Here is a 24172-nt window from a genome sequence, read left to right as displayed (position 1 = left end):
AATTAAAATAAATCTTTTTTAAAAAAAAGGAGGGGAGGGCAGCACTGTGGTGTAGCAGGTAAGGCTGCTGCTGTAGTGCCGGCATCCCATATGGGCGCTGGTTGGAGTCCCGGATGCCTCACTTCTGATCTAGCTCTCTGCTACGGCCTGGGAAAGCTGTGGAAGATGGCCCAAGTCCTTGGGCCCCTGCACCCACGTGGGAGACTCAGAAGAAGCTCCTGGCTCCTGGCTCCTGGCTTCAGATCAGCTCCGCTCTTGCTGTTACGGTCATTTGGGGAGTGAACTAGTGGATGGAAGACCTCTCTGTCTTTCAAATAATAAAATAAATCTTAAAAAAAAAAAGAATGAGTCCCTGTACAGTTATCACCCAATATCAATAATTATCAACAATGTCATTTTTATTTCAACTATCTTGGGATTTTTGCTCATTTAAAAATTATTTCTAGAGGTTAGCATTTGGAGCAATGGTTAAGATGCCACTTGGGAAGCCCACGTCACATGTCTGGAATGTCTGGGTTCCTGTATCAGCCATGCTCCTGATTCCAGCTTCCTGCTACTGGGTACCCCAGGAAGCAGCAGGGAATGCTTCAAAATGGCTAAGTGCTTGGGTCCTTGCCACCCATATGAGAGACCAGATTGCATTGAGTCTCCTGGCTAACAGTGACCTGGGTTTGACAAATAGAGTGAGCAGGAAGTGAAGTGCTGCTGGAATTTGGGAATTATTACTAAGGTACAACCTATTCTATCTGAATTAGTACTAAGGATTCAATAGAAATCTATCCGAAATATACTTTCCTACTTCCAAGTCTTTTTCTGCAGAAGGAGCCATTCCATTCCTGTGTCTTCATACAAATAATCCACATACACTGTGTTAGATTTTGTAGGTGCAGATAAATAATACATTCCCCTACCCTCAAAGAATTCTTTTGTAAGTAGAAGGCACCAAAAAAAAAAAAAAAAAAAAGTAAGAATCATAATACAAGGTGGTGAGAAATAATTACTGAAGAAGAATGAGAGCTGAAGGAACATTAAGGCATAAAGGTCTAATCAGTTTTGGCTTCAGCTATTGGAAGGATGGTTTTGTTAATTTGACATTGGGAACAGTGGGAGAAGAGCAGATTTGTGGAGAGGATAGCATTCCATTTTGACCTTGTTTTTGAGTTGCTGGGTATCTTTTTGATTTTTTTTTTTGATTTTTTTTTTTTGACAGGCAGAGTGGACAGTGAGAGAGAGAGACAGAGAGAAAGGTCTTCCTTTGCCGTTGGTTCACCCTCCAATGGCCGCCGCGGCCGGCGCGCTGCGGCCGGCGCACCACGCTGATCCGATGGCAGGAGCCAGGAGCCTGGTGCTTTTCCTGGTCTCCCATGGGGTGCAGGGCCCAAGCACCTGGGCCATCCTCCACTGCACTCCCTGGCCACAGCAGAGGGCTGGCCTGGAAGAGGGCAACCGGGACAGAATCCAGCGCCCCAACCGGGACTAGAACCCGGTGTGCCGGCGCCGCTAGGCGGAGGATTAGCCTAGTGAGCCGCGGCGCCGGCCAAGTTGCTGGGTATCTTTTGGATGGATGTTGGGGCTGGAGTTACCATACATGTACTGATGGCTCCCATTTTTCTATTTAAAGTCGAGGGACTGGAGGTCCAGGGAGTGATGCTGGTAGAGAAGAGAACTAATGTCCAAGTTCTGGGGTGGCAGTGAGGAGGGTGAGAAGGCTCCAGAAAAGACAGTGTTTCAGTGTTTTCCAAATCTGAAGGAAATGGTTTCCTACCTCTGAGGTAGGAAAAGAATCAAGGACAGTCATGGAAAGCCAAATGATACTGTTGATACTTTGATGAGGATAAGAGTAGACTCTTAGATTTGATAATGTGGAGGTCATTGGTGACTGTGACGAGAAAAATATTGGTGCAGTGGGTTCAAGAGAGAATGGGAAAATGGAAGATAGAGACAATAGTCATAATGATGTGGTTTCAAGGGTTGTAAGGGAGAACACAGTAATGAGTTTGTGGCTGGAAGGCCATGAGGTGTTAAGAGAATTCCTTTTGTTTTGTTTTTTTTTTATTTTTTATTTTTTTATTTTTTGACAGGCAGAGTGGACAGTGAGAGAGAGAGAGACAGAGAGAAAGGTCTTCCTTTGCCGTTGGTTCACCCTCCAATGGCCGCCGCGGCCGGCGCGCTGCGGCCGGCGCACCGCGCTGATCCGATGGCAGGAGCCAGGAGCCAGGTGCTTTTCCTGGTCTCCCATGGGGTGCAGGACCCAAGCACCTGGGCCATCCTCCACTGCACTCCTGGGCCACAGCAGAGAGCTGGCCTGGAAGAGGGGCAACCGGGACAGAATCCGGCGCCCCGACCGGGACTAGAACCCGGTGTGCCGGCGCCGCAAGGCGGAGGATTAGCCTAGTGAGCCGCGGCGCCGGCCTAAGAGAATTCCTTTTGTTTTTAGGTGGATAGACATTGTAGCATATTTCTGAGTTGGTGAGAATGATGCAGTAGGGACAGGACAATAAATTAAGATAAAGAAGAGATACTTGCAAGGGGTGAAGTTCTTGAGTAAGAAGAGGGAATGGCATCTAGCACACAGAGTGGCCTCAAAATAGTCACAATGTGGACACTTCATTGGTGGCAGATTATGAGACCTAAATGCTTATGTGTTGGTAGCTTGATAGTGGGAGAATGTGGAAGTTCTCTTCTGAAGACTTCCTTATTCTCAGGTAAATCAGAAGAAGGGTCTTCAGCTAAAAATGAAGAATGGACTGGTTTGGCTCAGCGGTTAAGACACTGCTTGAGATGTCCACATCCCATCTCAGAGTACCTGGATTGAGTTCTGGCTCCACTTCAAATTCTGGCTTCCTGCTAATGCACAACGTGGAGGAAGCTGGTGATGGCTCAGACATGTGGGTCCCTGGAACCCATGTGGGGAAACTGGATTGGGTTCTGGGTTTCGGATTTCAGCCTAGCCTGACTCTGGCTGTGGGGTGGCATTTGGGGAGTGAACTAGCAGATGGAAGATCTCTTTCTCTCTTTGCCTTTCAAGTAAAGTGAAAATAAAAAATTGTTAAATGTCATTTCTTTAAAAAAAAGAAGAATGAGGTGATTTAAAAATTTCAGGAGAAAGAGGTGTAAAGTTCTCCCAGGAGAGTGAAGAAGACTGAGTTGAAAAATGAAATATTTTAAGATTGCCAGGCAGCACCAAGTACTTCTTTGATGTTTGTGGTTGGAAATTTAAGGTGAGACCCACCATAGGTGTGTGTTCTCCCTACAACCATGTTGAGCTGCTTGCCTGTGGGGAATGTGAGGCGAGGTGGCTGAGGCAGGATAGAGAACAGCAGCACTGGAAGAGATGAGTCAAGGAACTGAGAGGTGAAGATAGTGGTGCATGTTGAGATTATTGTGAACTAAGGCAAGAGTAGTAACAGCAAAAGAGGCAGTGTTCCAGGAGCTCAGATCCTTAGGGAGCAGCGAGGACCAGATGACCCAGGGCCTGTAAATGTCTAACAAGGAGGGATAGTGAGCAGTTATCATTTTGAAAGCATGAAGAAATCATTAAAAAGTCTTTTTCTTCAGACCAGAAGGACTTGAGTTTCCAGATTAAGACGATTTGCTGGGGCTGATGTTGTGGCATAGAAGTTAAGGCTGCTGCCTGTGACGCTGGAATCCCACATGGGCACCAGTTTGTGTACCAGCTGCTCCACTTCCGATCCCGATCCCTACTAATGGTCTTGGAAAGGTAGCAGAAGATGGCTTTGAATGTTAACCAAAGCACCGGGACCATTTTATTCCAATTTCTCACTGCTTCCCCTAGATCAGTTCCTCCCTAAATGTGAACTGCTGTTGTCAGCTATTATGCAAACACTGCTTGCACTAGTTATTTACTGAGTGACTAGGGGATAATTACAGGTGAAGCTGTGGGCTATGTTAAATTCCATGAATGTTTAGAGAGCGAAGAGCCACAGTTGTGTGCTAGGTGGTGAGGAAGTGGTTCATGATGGCGAGGCTCTGCAGAGCAAACTATAATTAAAGCCTCACACCTCCTGGAGGCTGGTTATCTTCTCAAGTGGTGTTTATTAGCCAGTTGCTAATACCCGTGATTCTCTGCAAGTCTGTAGTTATAGTACAGATGGTCTCTGTCTTAAGAAAATCCAAGATGCAAAAGCAGGACTATGCCTTTGAATGTCTACAATGTAAAGTTTTAGCTTCCATGTATTTGCTTAGATGCTGGGCAGGGAGGCTTGGGTGTGGCACTTTCCGGAAGCAAAAAGAATGCTTAGGTAGGCCTAGAGTAGAGGCCTACGTTTTCTTCCTTCTTGTTTGTGTCTGGGATGACAGTAGATAGGATTCTTATTTAGTGAGTATCATGGCATGAATGAGTGGGCAATATTGCAACAATTTTTCACAACTCCTGGGCTCTTCTATGATATTTTCTTCTTTGGAAAGGGGGTGTGAGTGAGATGCAGATGGCCTTTATATGACACAGCTTAAATTACTGTTTTTGCCCTGAAATTTTATTTTTAAAGATGGGGGAAAATAGGCCGGCGCCACGGCTCAATAGGCTAATCCTCCGCCTGTGGCACCAGCACCCCAGGTTCTAGTCCCAGTCGGGGCACCGGATTCTGTCCTGGTTGCCCCTCTTCCAGGCCAGCTCTCTGCTATGGCATGGGAGTGCAGTGGAGGATGGCCCAAGTGCTTGGGCCCTGCACCCACATGGGAGACCGGGAGAAGCACCTGGCTCCTGGCTTTGGATTAGCGCAATGCGCCGGCCGCGGCGGCCATTGGAGGGTGAAACAGCGGCAAAAAGGAAGACCTTTCTCCTGTCTCTCTCTCTCACTGTCCACTCTGCCTGTCAAAAAAAAAAAAAAAAAAAAAAAAAAAAAAAAAAAAAAAGATGGGGGAAAATAAACAAGATTTGCAACCTGAATAGCTAAAGCTATTATTTGTGATTTTGAGCCATAGTTTCGAGAAACAGCAACTTAATTGGCATGCTTTTTGTTTTTAACTTATTTTGAAAAAATTTCAGGTTGATAGATGAGTTGCAAATCTAGTGAGTGCTCTTCTAATGAACACTTCATCTGGGCTTCTTCTCAAAACAAAGAAATTAATTGTGGCATAACACTTTAATTTACTTAGAGTTTAGTGGTGTAGACTTTATTTGAATTTCCCTAGTTTTCCACTTTTTTGTATTCTAAGATCCAATCTCAGATTCCACATTGCATGTAGATTTGGCATGCCTTTAGTAGTCAAAGAAGTGAGGGAAAGTAATTGTGGATTCGTTATGAATGAAGACTTGTGAAGCTGACTTAACAAAGAGCAGATTGTGTGAGGAAATGCTCAGAGAAAAGGAAGAAAATGGAAAATAAGATGTTGTTATCCTTGGCATATAGTAAACAGACTTCCAGATAACATTTTCCATTTGTGGTAGGTAGCATCCACTAAAGTTCTTGAATTTAATTTGTAGAGTATCTGATGTATCCCACTTCATGAAGTAGGTATAGATACAAATTGCAACTGGGCATGAATTTTAACCATTTTGGATAAGGTGGCCTATCAGGTGGGAACTACACTTGGGGGCTGGTAAAATATGTTTGACAATAATGGCTTAACTTTAGGGTTAATTCCCTTTTGCAAAAGGTGCATATGTAGGGGAGAACAGGCCTGATATACAGCGATCAGGGTACCAGGCCTCTTCTGTGTTTGTATTTTGCTCTCTTTGGCAGGGGACTTCTATCTTCACAGTAGCTCTGTGGTCACCAAATGGTTGCAGGAATTTCAGCCATCACGTCAGGCAAGAAGGGGAAAGGGAAGGGACGTTCTTCCTAGTTGTCAGTTCCCTTTGAAAAAACTTCCATGGAAGCTTCCAATAGTAACTTCTGCATATATCTCATTGGTCAGCTCTGGAAGCCATGGAACTGGCCCTATTGCTGCCCCAAATTAAACTGGTATACTATTGGTAAGAAGTAAGGAAAGAATGGATATAGATTAGGTAGCTCTTTGTTTGCCACAGGGAGGTAGCTGTGTGGAATCAGTGTTGTGTTGTTTCTGATGACCACTGGCTCATTCTGGGAGAGAATGAAAGTCACCGAACAGTTAAATAGTAGCAACCCATTCTTCAGTCAAATCCTGCTTGTGTGTGTCTCTTCAGTTGAGTCACTTATGGTCAGATTAACCATGTATTAGCTATGACATCAGAACCTTGGCTTTTCTTTCCATTGTAGATTGTTGCTCTAGCAAAGACATCAGTGCCATTTCCTTACCACCCATCCTGCCTTTTTTGCAGTTGTCTAGTTCTGCGAAGGGAGATACAGTTGCTGCTTTAATGTAAGACTAGGTTTCTTTCTTTGTTTAACAAAAGAATTATTTATTTATTTATTTGAAAGGCAGAGTTACAGAGAGGGACAGAGAGAAGGATCTTCCATCCACTGGTCCACTCCCCAAACAACTGCAAAGGCTGGAACTTGGCCATACTGAAGCCAAGAGACTGAAACGCCTTCTGGGTCTTCTGTCTGGGTGGCAGGGTCCCATCTTTGACTGCCCTCCAAGGCACAGAAGCAGAGAGCTGGATCAGAAGTGAAGCAGCTGGGACTGACCCTGCACTTATGTGGGATGCTTGTTCTGTAGCTGTTGGCTTAACCCACTGTGCCACAATGCCAGCCCTGGCCAGGTTTCTTAAATCCATAGCAGTTCTACGGTAATCTCCTGTTAATCAGTATCTGAAGTCCAGATTAGTGCTGATAAGATTTTTATTACTCCTGCTGTTGACCTCCAACATCTTCTTATGAAAATTTTCAAAAGACAGAAAACGTGAAAGGATTAGTCATTTGCTTTATCATATATCTGTCTTTCAATCCATACTGTGTGTGTGTGTGTGTGTGTGTGTGTGTTTTAAGATTGATTTATTTGCAAAGCAGAATTAGAGACAGAGAGAGTCTTCCATCTGCTAGTTCACTCCCCAAGTGGCCGCAGTGGCCAAGGCTGAGCCAGGCTGAAGCCAGGAGCTTCATTCAGGTCTCCCTTGTGGGAGGCAGTGGCCCAAGCACTTGGGCCATCTTGGGCTGCTTTCCTGGGCGAATTAGCAAGGAGCTGGATTAGAAGTGGAGCAGCCAGGACACGAACCATTGCCATATGGAATGCTGGCATCACAGGCAGCAGCTTTACCTGTTACACCACAACGCCAGTTCTGTATCCATCCTGTTTTTAATGCTTCTCCAAATAAGTGTAGACATCAGTGTGCTTCAACCCTAAACATGTCCTGGGATTGATTTGTATTAAGAATGCTTTGTGTTGCAAATAACAAAACCCAACTCAAAGGATTTAAGTAAATTGACTTATAGGGCTGGAAAGGGTGGTAGAGAGGCAGACTTGTAGGAAGAGCAGCATGAACTAAAAGGCTTCAGGGTTAGTTTTAGAGTTTATTTTTTATGCAAAATATATCTGTCTAGAGGAGAACAGGCCAGTTGTTGGAACCAAGGTTGCTCTCTAAACAGTTGCCTCTGTCCTTGCTGTCTCTCACTGCTGTTTCTCACCACCTGGCTGCGTGTTCTGTGAATATGCATTTCCTGAAGCAGGGGGGATGGCTGCTGAAGCCCCAGGCTACATTTTTCCTGTACCTTGACCTTAAAAGCCATTTCTTTTCTACCTCTAAAATGAGACATCCAGAGGCAAGTATTTGGCACAGTAGTTCACATTCCACTTTGGTCACCAGCATCCCGTATCGAGTGGCTGCATTTGAGTCCCGGTTCCTCTTCTGTATCCTGCTAATGTGCAGAACCAGTTAATGAGATTGATCTCTCTCTCTCTTTCTCAAATACATACATACATACATAGCTGAAAATAAAATGAGATGTCCCTGGGAAGAATTCCAGTTGACCTGGCTTGCCGCTGGATAGATCATGGTAGGACACTGGCCAGGAGGGAACACAGGATGTTTCCAGCGGGGATAGAGTTGAGAAACATGCCAAGTGGGGCATACTTGTATACCTCACAGCTTGCACACTCATTCTGCAGGATCCATAAGCCTGGTGCTTACTTTGGAAAAGTACAAAGGAAAGCTACACATGCAAAAATCCTAAATAGAACAACAGTATATTGAATCTAGAAGTGTGATAAAATACCAGTACCACTTCATACATACATAGGGTTTATCCTAGAAAGTGCAAGAGTTGTTCATTATTAGGAAATCTATTAACAAAATGAGTAGACTATTAGATGCCCCCAAAACACATCTGCCTAAAATTTGACACTCATTCCTGATTTAAACCAGCTAACATAATGAGGTACTGGCCAATATAGTAAGATAAACAAACAAATAAACCTATAACCTGGATTATGGTGGTAGACTCTTAATTGGTCTTCCAGGTTCAACTCTTGACCCCTTTAAGTCTGTTTCAACACCACATATAGCATGATGTTAATAAAATGTAAGTCGTTTCAGTAAGTCGTCTTCTTTTGAGAACACTATGAGTGAAAGCTCAAAGCATCATTTGTGAGAGCTGAATTAATTTGTCCCTAAACTCGTGCACTTTTTTTTTTTATTTTGTCTCCTACTGCTCTCTTCCTCGTTTACTCTGCTGCAAGCACAGGTGGGTTTGGATGCTGCCACTGCAGGACTTCTGCACTTGCTGCATTGCTTGTGCACTCACTTCTTTTCTCCCTGTAAACATACTCTCAGGGGGGTCTTTCCCATCTATTTAAAAACCACAATCTACTCTTCTCCCAGGACTCACACCCTTTCTAGTTATCACCAATGGGAAATGTATTTTGCTTATTTATTTTATTCATTTCTCCCACCTCCTCCATTAAAATGTAAGTTCTGGGGGATCAGCATTGTGGCACAGCAGTTTAAGCTGCTGCCTGTGACACCAGCATCCATATGAGCCCGGGTTTGAGTCCCAGCTGCTCCACTTCTGATCCAGCTCCCTCCTGATGCACCTGGGAAAGCAGAGGAAGATGGCCTAAGTACTTGGGCACTTGCTTCCTGTATGAGAGACCTGGAAGGAGTTCTTGGCTTCTGGCTCCAGCCTGACCCAAAGCTGGCTTTTGCAGCTATTTGGGGAGTGAACTAGTATATGTGAAAGATCTTTCTCTCTGTCTCTGTCTCTTCCCCTACTCTGTATCTCTGCCTTGCAAATAAATAAAATAAATCTTAAAAAAAAATAAAAGAAAAGAAAAGGAAGTTCTAGGATTCTTGTCCCAGGAATTTTTACCTGTACAGTCATTGCGAAATCTCCAGTGCTATAAATGGTGCCTGGCACACAGTGATGAGCCGTCAAAACTTGGTAAGTTAATGAGTTGGGTTAAAATCTGCAGATAGTGAAAGCAACAGGTAAAACTGCTAAAATTCATACTTGGAAGACTTATAATAGACAAGCCCATTAGAACTAGAGTTCTCCATCAAAGTCTCCCATGTGGGCAGCAGGGACCCAACTACTTGAATCACCACCTTCTGCTTCCCAAGGTGCTCATTAGCAGGAAAATGGAATTGGGAACAGGAGCTGAGACTCAAACCCAGGCACTCCAGTGTGAGTTATGGGCATCATAACTAGTGTCTTAACTGCTAGACCAAATGCCTGTCCCTACATCAGACTGTATGAAGGTTCACTTGGTAAAGCATTTAAAACACAAAACATACAGAATATAAAGAAAATATATTAGAGGTGGGCGCCGGGTTCTAGTCCCAGTTGCTCCTCTTCCAGTCCAGCTCTCTGCTGTGGCCCGGGAGGGCAGTAGAGGATGGCCCAAGTGCTTGGGCTCCTGCACCCGCATGGGAGACCAGGAGGAAGGCACCTGGCTCCTGGCTTCGGATTGGCGCAGCGCCGGCCGTGGTGGCCATTTGGGGAGTGAACCAGCGGAAGGAAGACCTTTCTCTCTGTCTCTCTCTCTCACTGTCTAACTCTATCTGTCAAATAAATTAAAAAAGTATATATATTAGAGGATCTTTAAAAGTTGATAGGAAGGGGGTGTCAGTGTTGTGGTATAGTGGGTTAAGCTACCACCTGCAGTGCTGGCATCCCATATGGGCACTGGTTCTTGTCCCCATTGCTCCACTTCTGATCCAGATCCCAGCTAAGGCACCTGGGAAAGCATCAGAAGATGGCCCAAGTGGTTGGGCTCCCTATACCCACTTGGGAGACCCAGATGAAGCTCCTGGCTTCTGTCTGGCCCAGCTCTGGCCATTGTGGCCATTTGGGGAGTGAACCAGTGGATGGAAGATTCTCTCTCTTTGTCTCTGCATTTCCTTCTCTGTAACTCCATCTTTCAAATAAATAAGTAAGTCTTTGGGGAAAAAAAAGTTGCTGGGAAAATTGAATTAAAAGTATGTTTATTTTAGTATAAAAATTTATTTCAAAACTATGATTTCTAAAATGTTTTTGCAGCAATATACATATATACTTTTAATGTATACTTTAAATTTTACTTTTGCATGAACTTTTAAAGTCCCCTTGTACTAGTATTTTGTTCAGTTTTCAAAATAGAAAAGTGCAAATTATGGAGGAAAAAACAGGTAAATCTTTATTTTCAATCCCCCCCTCTATGGAGCCAGGTTTTAAAAAATTATTTTTTTTTTCCACTTTTTTTTCTCTCTAGGGATCCTGGATAATCAGATACAGACAAGAAAACATACTTGGATGTTTATATAGCAATTGTTATAAAAGCAGTAAGCAGTAAGGTAATTAGTATATATAATATGGAAGAGAGGAGATGATTGTTTAGAATTCATAAGTATTATACCTGTGGCTAACTGTATTGTCAGGAAAACACTCAGGTGTAGCAGAAAGAAAAAGTTCAAAATGCTTGGTGGCTTAGGTCTTGTGATCTTAGGGAAACTGAGTGGTTAGATCTTGGTTTCCTCATGTGGTCATCCGTCATGTCTAAATTCTGAGTCTGAATACAAGTAATATCAGAAATACAGTAGGAAAACAGCATATTTTACCTAAGTTGTATTACTGGCTCTGCTGTGTCTATATGTCTTCTAAAGACAGGACTTTGTGAAGTCGTGGGGGACAGCAGGCCATTCAACCAGTAGCCCAGTTCAATGCTCAGGTTTGGTGTATGTTTAAAGTCTCCGTTAAATGGACTGGTCTCAGTTCAGAAGAATAAAGACTTTAGCTTTGTATGTAATATTTTACTTTTTCCTCAAAAAAGGTTAATATTTTACATAATTCAAAAAAGCACTTATGTAGATAAAAATAAAAATATCCCGAAATATTAACAATGATTAATTCTGAGATCTGGAAATATGGGTAGGTGATCGTAGTTTTCTTTTATTGGGGTTTCCCCCCACTTTAATTAAAAGGTAAATAGTTCTGTGACACATTTCATGGTTTGGTGACAAATGGTAGCTTATGTTCAAAACAACCCATCGTAGCACAGTGGTTAAACTGCCATGTGAGATGCCTGCATCCCCTTCTCCAAGTCCCAGCTCCTCCACTTCTTATCCAACTTCCTGCTAATGTGCATCCTGGGAAGCAAAGATTAAGGCTCCAGTACATGAAAGAGTTGGGTGGAATTCAGGACTCCTGGCTTTGTTCTGGCCCAGCCTTGGCTGTTGCAGGCAACTGGGGAGTAAACCAGCAGATGGAAGATATCTCTGTCACTCTGCTTTTCAAATAAATTTTTAAAATAAATACATTAATTTTAAAAATTGAATTTGGGAAGCAAGAAAATGTACAAAGGAAAAAGAACTGAATTTAATTTTACCCATTTGACAAAATAAGAAACACTAACCAGGATAATTTTTACTCTGGGAAGAGGAATATCTGTCTGTATTTTGTTTGCTTCCTCTTTATTTAGTCAAGATGCTTGTGAAAAAAGAAACTGTGTTTTCAGTATTATCTTGGCTTTCTACAGCAGTAGTGGGGGAGTTACTTGTTTCTTGGTCACATGGCCTATTCATGCTTTTGTCACTGGCTGGTTTTAAGTTTGAAAACCAAAGAGCTCTTAGTAACCTTGGCAGTCACTCAGCCTACTGTCTAGATGGATTGGGAAATGAGCCAGGGACCAACTTGATGAAATATTCCTAGTGCAGGAAGTGATCATGAGATCAAGCTTCTATGAAACATGAAAAAGTAAGGGAAGGCGGACATTAACCATTTCCCAGGGAAAGAAGTTTCTTCTTTAATTTTCTTGCTATTTTTGTCCTGCTGCTTCCAAACCTTGAACCTGAATGAGTTGGGGCATGGGAACACTAAGAAGAATCCAAAAAGGAAAAGGAATCTGAGAATGTAGTGTTGCGTAGCTGGGTGTAGGGCAGTGTACTGCAGCAGGTTCAGTTAGGGTGGCCGTGAAGTCTGACCGTGGTGGATGGAACAGTTAATACAGTTGGTTTGTGAAAGATCTTAGTTAACGATGTGGAGGGCTGGGATTCTGCTCAATGTAGGGAAGAGATTACTATCTGGAGTATTAGGGAATGACTGGTGGTGGTAGGATCCCCTCTGGGGCTGGAAATAGAGGATACTGGGGAGGAAGAGGACTAGGTGTTCTGAGAGTGGGGTCCTGGATATGTCAGTGTCTGGGAGTGCCTCTTCTCACATTTCGCTTGGGGGCAAGAGGAGAACCGTGGCTGAAGGACTAAGATCTGCACACAGATGGGCGCAGTTTTCCTCTGCTGATGCTCTTGAGGATAGCTGTGAGGCTTCATCTAGGCTCTCAAACAAATCTTCGTTTTTGTGTTTGCTTTTTGTTTGCTTTTGGTTTTGAGTCAGACTCATGAAGACCATAATAAGGGCAAATCAGTGTAGAAACTCTGCTTCACAAATCCTCAAAAAATAAGATGGCATTGAAATTTCCTGGAGGCCACTGCTGAGTTAGTCCTCTCCATCTCTGACCTGCAGGGGACCAGAGAGCTCCTGACCATCAGTTTGTAGTCAGAAGTTCAGACTTAGTCTTCAGACCGGTTCTGAACAGTCTGTTCCAGAAAACAGACTAGAAAGGAAGCCTTCCCAATGCATTCCCATGGTACTGATACCAGAGCTACGCAATGTCCACTCCTGGTTAAGCCATTCCTCTTCTTCACACCTTAATCATGGAATTCTCACACAAGATGCCGCTCTTCTCCTGGGCTGTGCAGGAACTCAGGGAATTGTTTTCTGTTCCTATTGCAGCTGCAGCCGACTCCGCCGAGTTCAGAGTATCCTGACCCAGAGCAGCAAGTCTCAGCCTGATGGCATCCTCTGCATCCTAGGTCAGTGCTTTTCTTCTTCTTCTTCTTCTTCTTTTTTTTTTTTTTTTAAGATTTTATTTACTTGAGAGAGAGAGTTACAGACACAGAGAGGGAGACAGAAAGAGAGAGAGGTCCTCCATCTGCCGGTTCACTCACCAGACAGCTGCAATGGCCAGAGCTGTGCTAGTCTGAAGTCAGGAGCTTCTTCTGGGTCTCCCACACAGGTGCAGAGGCCCAACCACTTGGGCCACCTTTCACTGCTTTTCCAGGCCCTAGCAGAGAGCTGGATCAGAAGAGGAGCAGGCAGAACATGAACTGGCGCCCATATTGTGGAGGCTTAGCCTGTTATGCCACAGTGCTAGCACCTGGGTCAGTGCTTTTAACAGATTGGAACAACTTGGCTTCTTGTCACAGGAAGATATTAATAATATGGTGAGATAAACAGTCAGCTGGTATACTTCTCCTGACTCGTACTCCCCTGAAACATGTTGCTATTTTTTATAATGTCTGCTTTTCTTTTTTCTTTTAATTTATTTATTTGAAAGGCAGAGTTACAGAGAGGCAGAGGCAGAGAGAGAAAAAGAGAGATCTTCCATCCACTGGTTCACTCCCCAAATGGCCACAAACGGCCAGAGCTGCCCTGATCCAAAGCCAGGAGCCAGGAGCTTCCTCCGGGTCTTCCTACATGGGTTCAGGGACCCAAGGACTTGGGCCATCTTCTACTGCTTTCCTAGCCATAGCAGAGAGCTGGATCGGAAGTGGAGCAGCTGGGACTTGAACCAGCGCCCTTATGGAATGTTGGCACTGCAGGCAGCAGATTACCCACTATACCACAGCACCAGCCCCATATATTGCTATTTTAATGAAGTTGGATGAGAGCATTCTTGGAGCTCCTTTTTTCCTAACCCCTTCTTATCCTCAGACAGACAGGTTTACCTCCTGCCCTTGATACTTCACTCTTGCCCAGAACCATAGCTCTGAAACTTCACAGACACCCAGGAACCAGGTACTGTATGTAGCTGAGGCACTGAAGGGCAGTAGTGAAGACAGTATTTGATTTCCTTTTCATATGTTTCTGACCCAGCCCACTAGAGCATAAGCTTCGTGGGGGCCCTGTGCAGGCACAGTCACCACTGCACCACAGTATACAGTTACAGTGCTAGTAGCCCTTGCACCTGAAGTTTATGATTGTGAAACAACGAATGTTTGTGGTTCAATTCACTTGTTGTCGTCATATCTTTGGGTCTTTTTCATACCACCTTAACCTGCCTTTATTTAATCCCCCTGTTCTGATAGAAATCCCAAGAAGTTAATGTTATTTTTACCTCTATTCTTAGGCCAGCTAAAATTCTTTCAAGATCTTTTTAAAAAAGATTTTTATTATTTGAGAGACAGAGATGGAGAAAGAGACTGAGAGAGGAAGATAAGAAGAGGAGAGCATTCTCATCTGCTGGTCCACTCCCCAAATGCCCACAATGTCTGAGGCTGGGCCAGGCCAAAATTGGGAGCTGGGAACTGAATCCAGGTCCCCCAAGCTGATGGCAAGGACCTAACCACTCAAGCCATCAGCAGCAAGCTGGAGTTGAGAGTAGAGCCAGGACTAGAATCTAGGTACTCTAATATAACACACAGGGGTCCCAGTTGGCATCTTAAATGCATGGCCAAACACCCACTCCATATTCCAAAATCTTTAACAAGCCATGAAAGGATTTGTTCAGTGTTTTCTGGTTTTATAGAATGTTGGCATAAATTCCTTGGGAATTACCCTTCGGAAATTAACAACTTCAGGACAGGTGTTTGGCCTGGCAGTTAAGACACCAGTTGTGTCCCATGTCAGGGCACCTGGGTTTGTCCTGGCTCTGCTAACAGCTGACACATACCCTGGGAGACAGCAAGTGATAGCTCAAGCAGTTGAGTCACTGCTACCCACGTGGCAAAGCCTGGATTGAGCTCCCAGCTTTGGCTCCCAGCTTTGACCTGGCCCAGCCCTGGCTATTGCAGGCATTTGGGAAATGAACCATTTAGGAAATGAACCAGCAGATGGGAGCTCCCTTTGTCTCTCTGTCTGTCTGTCTCACTCTCTGTGTCTCTGCCTCTCAAATATTTTTTTTTTTTTTTTTGACAGGCAGAGTGGACAGTGAGAGAGAGAGACAGAGAGAAAGGTCTTCCTTTGCCGTTGGTTCACCCTCCAATGGCCACCGCGGCCGGCGTGCTGCGGCCGGCGCACCGCGCTGATCCGATGGCAGGAGCCAGGAGCCAGGTACTTTTCCTGGTCTCCCATGGGGTGCAGGGCCCAAGCACCTGGGCCATCCTCCACTGCACTCCCGGGCCACAGCAGAGGGCTGGCCTGGAAGAGGGGCAACCGGGACAGAATCCGGCGCCCCGACCGGGACTAGAACCCGGTGTGCCGGCGCCGCTAGGCGGAGGATTAGCCTAGTGAGCCGCGGCGCCGGCTTCAAATATTTTTTAAATGGAGAGAATTTATTAAAAAATTAACCTTAGTAGTCAAGACTGATTGTATCAGCAAAATGTTCTTGGAATCCAGGTAAGAGTCCTTGATGTTGGGGCCTGTTTCTTTCACAGAGTTACTTAGTTTGGTTTCTGGTCTGAGGGGCCGGTGCTGTGGCAAAGGGGGGAAAGCCGCTGCCTGCAGTGCCAGCATCCCGTAAGGGCACCAGTTCAAGACCCGGCTGTTCCTCTTCCATTCCAGCTCTCTGCTATGGCCTGGGAAAGCAATATGAGATGACTCAATTCCTTGGGCCCCTGCACCCACATGGGAAACCCAGAAGAAATTCCTGGCTCTTGGCTTCAGGTTGGCCTAGCTTCAGCCATTGTAGCCATTTGGGGAATGAACCAGTGGATGGAAGATCTCTTTCTCTGCCTCTGCCTCTCTGTAACTCTGTCTTTCAAACAAATAATATCTAAAAACAAAAACAAACCAACTGATCTGAGCTGCTGCCTTTAACTTGACATCAGAGTTTTTCTGACCAGAACTTTCTTTGCCTTGCAGGAATTGATAGCAGGTATAATGAAGGCTGCAGAGAGCTGGCAAATTATCTTCTGTTTGGTTTGTACAATCAGAATATCTGTGATTTTGAGATAACGGGATTTTCTGAAGAAGTTCTAGATGGTAAGTATATATTTGTAAATTCTGGTTGAGAGAGGAGGAGGTACTTATTTCTTTGGATCTTTATTTCATGCTTTTTTAAAAAAAATGATAAAATATCATCAAATATAAACTAGCCGAAAGCCACAGTAAGTTTTTTGCCTTTTTAATAATGAAAACAGGGATGGCTGCTGCTTGGGATGCCTACAGCTCATGTTAGAGTGCCAGTTTGAGGCGCGGCTGCTCCATGCTTCCAACACAGCTTTCTGTTAATGTGCCTGGGAGACAGTGGATGATGGCCCAAGTACATGGGTTCCTGCCACCTCTATGGGAGACTCAGATGAGGTTCTTGGCTCCTGGCTTCAGCCCTGGCTGTTGTAGGCATTTGGAGAGTGAACCAGTGCATGGAAGATCTTGGTATCTCTCTTTTTCTCTCTCCTTCCCTCACTCCCTTCTTCCATTCCCCTCTCCTCCCTGCCCCCTCCTCCCTTCTCTGTCACTCTGCCTTTCAAATAAATAAATAAATAAATCTTTTTTAAAAATGGAAAGCAGCATTTATTATTTGCTAATAGATAAGTAATATACTCCTCTTGTTCAGTAGCTAGATAATAAGAAACTACCAACAAGTAGTTTTCAGAATATATTTATTGGCAAATCAGATTTAGGGAAAAAACTGAACATCAGTATTCAATTTTATCTCTTTTTAGCAAGGTAATAATTTTCCTTTTACATTTTTTTTTTTAAATTTGTGAGGCAGACAGAGCGCCCATCTTCTGGTTCACTCCTCAGATACCTGCAGTGGACTGGACTGGGCTGGGCTGGGTCAAAGCCTGGAAGCTAGAATTCATTCTATGTCTCCCGTGTGGGTGACAAGGACCCAACTACGTGAGCCATCACCTGCGTCCCAGGGTCTGCATTAGCAAGAAACTAATCAGAGCCAGGGCTGAGTGTTGAACCTAGGTATTCTGATGTGGACATGAGCATCCTAACCAGCGTCTCAACTACTGGGTTAAACGCCCACCCCGTTTCCCACTGCCTATATGGGCTGAAGGTTCGGATTATGTGCTGTTGTCTTGTGAAAGCACTTTCAGTTGTGAGATGAGGGTGAGCCTGCAGGCTGCTCCTACAAGGAACACTTCATGTGGATCTTCAGCTGAGAGACAAAGACTCTTTATCCTGCTGTCTTTGGGAATTGTTTTCGATGTGACTTTAATTCATGACGATGTCTGTGAGTACAATGCAGGCTTTCTGTTTACATTCCCCTTTCCGCAGCCTGGAGACACTCCGCCTGTGTTGATGCTACTATGGACTGCTGCCCAGGAGCTATCTCTGATATCACATACTTAGCATCATGACTTGTCTGCCAGATGGGTCAAGAGACACAGGAATGGACAAAAAACAGACAGCTCTTGTGAGGCAGCTGGGGAGGCAAGAAAGCAAATGTGTAACGTGAAATAATCTTGAGTATAGTGATCAGTTTAGTCCTCCAGAGAACATTTGGCAGTATCTGAAGACATTTTTGATTGTCGCAACTGCACAGGGTGCTGCTGGCATCTAGTGGGTAGAGGCCAGCAGTGCTGCTAAGGATCTCAGAATGCCCAGGACAACCCCCCAAACTCGAGATTGAAAAACCCAATTCTAGTGTATGTAAAAACTCTTGTTTGTCATAGTAGATTGATAAAAGCTTTCTTTTTTATTAGGAACTGCAGAAAGAGAAATTGCTCCTTCAATTTTTTTTTTTTTCAATTCAAGTTTGGTTTCAGATTTGCTTTAAAATGTTTTCCCCTTATACTGTACAGCATCTACTGGTTTGGAAAGAATTAATTTGGCAGCTCATACCGGCCACATATTTCATTGCATCCAAGGTTATTAAGGATATTACAGTACCAAAATTAAGGGAATAGTTTAAATGCTGAAAGGGATAGTTTGCTTATCTTTGTTTTCATCCTGTTATTTGACACCATGGATACTTGGAAAATGAGCATTTCCCTCCAAATTCATAAATTTATTTTAAGATCCAAGAGGTTAGAAGCTGATATCACCAGATTTATGCTTCTGTGTTTCAGTCTCTAGTTATATGAGAAGACAAAAAAGCCAACATAAGGGATTTATTTTAGAAAAAAAATACTTCATAGGGCCTGGCATTGTGGTATAATGGGTTAGGCCGCCACTTGCAATGTCGGCATCCTATATGGGCACTGGTTCAAGTCCTGGCTGGTCTGTTTCGAATCCAGCCCCTTGCTCTGTAAGTGGTGGAAGATGGCCCAAGTCCTTGGCCCCCGCAACAATATTGGAGACACAGATGAAGCTCCTGACTTCAGCCTGGTCCAGCACTGGCCATTGCAACCATCTGCGGGGTGAACCAGTGGGTGGAAGATATTTCTCTTTCTCTCTGCCTCTGCCTCTCACTAACTCTGCCTTTCAAATAATGGCGGCCATTGGAGGGTGAACCAACGGCAAAGGGGAGACCTTTCTCTCTGTCTCTCTCTCTCACTGTCCACTCTGCCTGTCCAAAAAAAAAAAAAATCTTTTAAAAAAAGTGAAAGTTTATTACTCCATACATAAAAAAAAAAAAGCCAGCCTTATGGAACCTTATTTCAGGAGGTCACTGAGCAGGTGGTCAACTGTGGTCAGTATTTGTTGGGTTTATAATTTTTTAAAAAAGATTTATTTATTTATTTAAAGGTCAGAGTTACAGAGAGAGAAGAAAAGACAGAGAGATCTTCATTCCACTGATTTACTCCCTAGATGGCCACAGTGGCCAGCACTGGGTCAGACTGAAGCCAGGAGTTAGGAGCTTCATCCAGGTCTCCCACATGAGTGGCAGGGACCCAAGTATTTGGACCATCTTCTGCTGCTTTTCTCAGGCCATTCATAAGGAGCTGGATTGGCAATGGAGAAGCCAGGACACAAACTAGCATCCATGTAGGATACAGGTGTCACAGGCAGCGGCTTTACCTGCTGGGCTGCAACAGAAGCCGCCATAATCTGTTTTTTAAAACGTGTGGTCCATCACACTGTTTGTGTGGCATTGCCTTACACCTGCTGCATTCAGTGCTTCCCTCCTTCCTGTGCCTGTCTCACCTCCAGCAACTTCCAGCTTCATCTTGTTAGAAGGTGGCCGGCTGGCTCCGGTCTCAGAGGAGTCAGGGAAGAGAGCCTCTGCTTTTCTCCTGAAAATATGACTGCTTTCATTCTCAGTGTTCAAATACTTTACTATTGCTGCCGCGTTCCATCGGCCTTCTGTTTACCTGGATTTATTTGTACCCTTGGGGTTGCTTTATTTACTTGACCTACCAACATTGATGGCTATTCCTCCAGTCTGGAGCTGCTGATATATTTATAGAAGCTCTTTCCCCTGCCTGTACTTCCTTCCTCCCAGTCTTTCCTGGGAACAGAGTTCACCAGTGTACACAGTAACCCTTCCCACAGCTGACAGGCATGTCCGGGCCCACAGTTGCCTTGAATCAGATGAATCAGGAGCCAAGAGCTTAGATGCTGGTATCTGTGGGAAACCACCAGGTGTATTTGGTGCTGTTTTCCTGCCTCAGTGGCTTTCAACTTCAGGGTTTTCATTTGGTATGAATCTCTGTAGTGAAGTACACAGCCAACTTCAGTACCACAAATTTGACTGTGTTGAACTTTGCAGAATACCATGTTTCAGTATATGAAGACTGTTCTCTATCTTGTGTCTAAATTGCTGTAAGCAGAGGACCATGGTGGTGGGAGCATTGCATGGGGAGTAGGAAATCCGGCTGTCAACACTTGAGTGTTCTACATTCCTTTGAACACATTAGTTCTCCGTTTAAAGCTTTGTTCCATCGTCTCTGACGTATTTTTAATGGTTTAACTAATTATATGAGCAGGAAATGATAAAGGAAAAGCTCTGACAATCTGTGTTGACTTGTTTTTCTTACAGACGTGATTATACTGATTAAATCAGACAGCGTCCATCTGTACTGTAATCCTGTGAACTATCGCTATCTCGTACCGCTTGTGGCGCATTGGAGAAATCTGCACTTCCACTGCATGACTGAAAATGAGGTGAGGAGAAAAGGTGGAATAGGCACGTAGAGATGCTCTAAGGAAAGTGTAGATGTGGAGGGCTGGCACTGTGGTGTAGTGGGTAAGGCTGCTGCCTGCAGTGCCCGCATCCCATGTGGGCACCAGTTCGAGTCTCGGCTGCTCCACTTCTGATCCAGCTCTCTACTTTGGCCTGGGAAAGCAGTAGAAGAAGGCCCAAGTCCTTGGGCCCCTGCCCTTACGTGGGAGACCTGGAAGAAGTTTCTGACTCCTGGCTTCAGATTGGCACAGCTCCGGCTGTTGCAGCCATCTGGGGAGTGAACCAGTGGATGGAAGATCTCTCTCCCTCTCCCTCTCCCTCTCCCTCTCCCTCTCCCTCTCCCTCTCCCTCTCCCTCTCCCTCTCCCTCTCTCTCTCTCTCTCTGCCTCTGCCTTTCAAATAAATAAAAATAAATCTTAAAAAAAAAAAAACAAGGCTCTTTGCTACAAAGGTGCAAATTAATTTTGGCAAATATCCTTGGCTAAATATTAGAACTGGCTCAGGGATGACAGTGTGAGTATTTCTGATTAGCAAATATAGATTGACTTTGAAACACCCTTTAAGAACACTCCTCTATAAATGCCATTTGGGATAACTGACAAAATGCAGAAAAAAGGGCCTATGCTGTGGCTTAGTAGGCTAAGCCTCTGCTTGCAGCATCAGCATCCCATATGGGTGTCGGTTCGTGTCCCGGCTGCTCCTATTTAATATATATTTAAATATATATAAGAGTTACAGAAAAGGAACAGAGAGAAAGAGAGAGAGGTCTTCTATCCTCTGGTTCACTCCCCAGATGGCTGCAATGGCCAGAGCTGAGCTGATCCAAAGCCAGGAACCAGGAGCTTCTTTTGGGTCTCCCATGTGGGTGCAGGGTCCCAAGGATTTGAGCCATCATCTGCTGGTTCCCAGGCCCATTAGCAGGAAGCTGGATTGGAAGAGGAGCAGCTGGGACTTGAACCGGCACCCATTTGGGATGCCGGTGCTGCAGGCTGGGGCTTTAACTGGTTGCACCACAGCACTGGACCCCCAGCTACTCCTCTTCCAATCCAGCTCTCTGCTTATGCTGTGGAAAAGCAGTATAAGATAACCCAAATGCTTGGGCCCCTGCACCTGTGTGGGAGACCCAGAAGAAGCTCCTGGCTCCTGGCTCCTGGCTCCTGGCTCCAGATCAGCCCAGCTTCTACCGTTGTGGCCATTTGGGGAGTGAACCATTGGATGGAAGATCTTTCTCTTTATCTAATTCTACCTCATAAATAAATAACTAACATCTTAAAAAAAAAAAAAAGAATTGAGAAAATAAGAGACTTTGTGTGATGTCTCACCAAAACCTGTTTTTCTTTTCATTTCTCTCATTAGTATGAAGATGAGGAAGCTGCAGAAGAATTTAAAATTGCCAGCTTCGTGGACATGGTTAGAGACTGTAGTAGAATCGGCATTCCTTACAGTTCCCAAGGTGAGTATCTGACAGCAAGCCATTTGCAAACCTTGCTTAGATACTGTGTAGATCAAACATGTCTATTTCTGCTTTCTTTGGAGGCATTGAACAGGGAAACCCCTTGATCCATTTTTACTAAAAGCAAAGATAAAGCAGGGGGGACTTTGCCACCCAAGTTTGTATTTGTAACTGTGAAGTTTCTGCAATAACACAGTTGGCTACCAGTGGTCAGGTAGAATAACTGGTAGGGGAGTTAGCACTGTTGACGTCTAGACTGTATCACTTATTGTGCATAAAATATAGATGAAGTTCTTGATAAATAAATAGTAATTTGGATAGATATTTAAAAAGTAATGCTGACAGTGAGGTTCAAAAATGAAGGTAAAATAAAGGAAAAAATTAAAAAGTTTAACATGTGTATATTGTAGCAAAAACAATCCTTCCACATAAAACCTAATGACACAAGAAAAGAACAATTTGGTAGTTTTCTCTTGAGAAAGCTGATGGGTATGTTTCTTAAAAAAGAAGCCAGATTTGGGTCTGTTAATAATTATACCCACTGAATGATGCAAGTCAGATGTAATAGGCTACTTACTTATTTTTTATTTAGTCACTTAGGAAAATAAATGTGAAAATAGAGAGAAATTTGAACTTATGTAACTACTTTATGGTTTGAATTTTCCTGGTATGCTTGTGAGAAATGATGCCTATTTGACCGCTTTAGATCAGCCTGAGACTGTTATATCCCAAGTGATATCTGATATGTGTTGTTGTATTTCATTCCTGTAGGTCACTTGCAGATATTTGATATGTTTGTGGTGGAGAAATGGCCAATTGTACAGGCCTTTGCACTTGAGGGCATTGGAGGGGATGGATTTTTTACCATGAAATACGAGGTAGGTATGAAAAGCAGTATGCCTCATTACTGTGTGAGACTACACTATTCTAATGAAGGCTGCACAGAGTGGTGTGTGTTACTGTGATAACTGGAAGTTTTTCCTGGAGCAACCTGGAAGACTTAGCGTCCGTTTAAGGCTAGCCCCCTGCGTCTTGTTCTCCTGTTCCTGTCAATCCTTCTCTCTCCTTTCTCTACTCTGAGTCAGCTGTCCTTCCTTTCTGGTCCTGTTGCACTCTGGGCTAAATTCTTACTCTTACAGCTTTTATCATTCTGTGATTAGAGATTTGTCATTGCTGTGCCTCGCCACCCTCCCACTTACCCCTGGCCCCTGAACTAGTAGGTCCTTGGGTACAAGAACAGAGCTTCTGTTGTGCATACCTCATATGATCCTATAATTGAGAAATGAAAGAGTACAGAATTTTATATAAATACTATACACTAGAAGAATGAAGAGGTTAGCTTTTGTGGTAAGTGCCAGTTTTTTTTTTTTTTTTTTTTTTTTTTTTTTTTTTTTTGAGAGGCAGCGACAAACAGAGCTCCCATCTATATTGAATCTATACTGATTTACTCCCTAAATGCTCATAGTGACTAAGGCTGGGCCAGGCCAAAGCCGGGAGCTGGGAATTCAATCCAAGTCTTCCACATAGGTGACAGGGACCCGACCACTTAAGCCATCAAGTGTTGCTTCTCAAGAGTCTGCATTGGCAGGAAACTAGAATCAGAAACAGAGCCAGGATGGAGCCCAGGTACTCCGACGTGGTATGCAGTTGTCTTAACCAGCATCTTAACTGCCAGCCAAACCCCAAACCCCTGCCCCAAGAATAATGTCTTTTGCAAGTACATTCCTTGCATCTAGGAGTTGACTAATAAATGAAAGGGGTCCGTCCAGAGTACAGATTAGGGAGGATGGCCTGATAGTTCAGCAGTACCACCACAGGCATCTGTGTGCCTCTAGGCTCTTCACAGAAGTGACGTGTTCCCAGCACAGGAAACCAGGGAAGGGGAGCATTGCCATGCTGGTAATGGGGACTTTCTGTTAGTAAGTGGGACATCCAGAAGCAAGGCACAAGGCTGATTCTCACCCTTCCTTCTGCGAAGCACTAGTGTCCCTAGGAAATGAGCAGGCTTGCCTGGCTGAACTGCATCACACCCGCTAGTGTAGAGCAGCCTGGGTTGCATGGCTAAAGAGCACCGTCCCACCTGGACTCCACTCTTCTCCAAAACCGCAGTATTCTCACGTTGATTATGAGTAGCATAACATCGACAAAGCTGTGGGAGGTATCCCTGATCAGATGTGACACTCTTGTAATTCAGAAAAGGGGCTTGAAAAAGAGGCAGGCTACGAGGTAGACAGGAAGCTTGGCATTTTTACAAAGATACTAATGTTGGGGCCAGTGCTGTGGCACAGCAGGTTAAAGCCCCAGTCTGCAGTGCACGCATCCCATATGGGCACTGGTTCAAGTCCCAGCTGCTCCTCTTCTGATCCAGCTCTCTGCTATGGCCTGGGAAAGCAGTAGAAGATG

General features: G+C 44.3%; 1 protein-coding gene across 3 annotated transcripts in view; it reads left to right on the top strand.

Annotated features, from left to right (window-relative positions):
• The window catches only part of DNAAF9 (dynein axonemal assembly factor 9), a 126406-nt gene that overhangs the window by 3883 nt on the left and 98351 nt on the right, over positions 1 to 24172 (top strand). For all 3 annotated transcript variants that reach the window (XR_016216653.1, XM_070052018.2, XM_089308180.1), the window contains exons 2-6: positions 13089 to 13168; positions 16158 to 16277; positions 20173 to 20297; positions 21673 to 21769; positions 22541 to 22647. Coding sequence is in view for 2 of the 3 variants with exons in the window: in XM_070052018.2 (XP_069908119.2) it covers positions 13089 to 13168; positions 16158 to 16277; positions 20173 to 20297; positions 21673 to 21769; positions 22541 to 22647 (529 nt within the window). In the remaining variant the exon portion in view is untranslated. The remainder of the gene's footprint in view (positions 1 to 13088; positions 13169 to 16157; positions 16278 to 20172; positions 20298 to 21672; positions 21770 to 22540; positions 22648 to 24172) is intronic.

Source organism: Oryctolagus cuniculus, chromosome 11 (assembly GCF_051225735.1).
Source record: "Oryctolagus cuniculus isolate XC-2025 breed Fujian yellow rabbit chromosome 11, ASM5122573v1, whole genome shotgun sequence".
Taxonomy (NCBI): Eukaryota; Metazoa; Chordata; class Mammalia; order Lagomorpha; family Leporidae; genus Oryctolagus; species Oryctolagus cuniculus.
The sequence above is the reverse complement of the archived record's forward strand: the minus strand, read 5'-3'. Positions and strand labels throughout refer to the sequence as shown.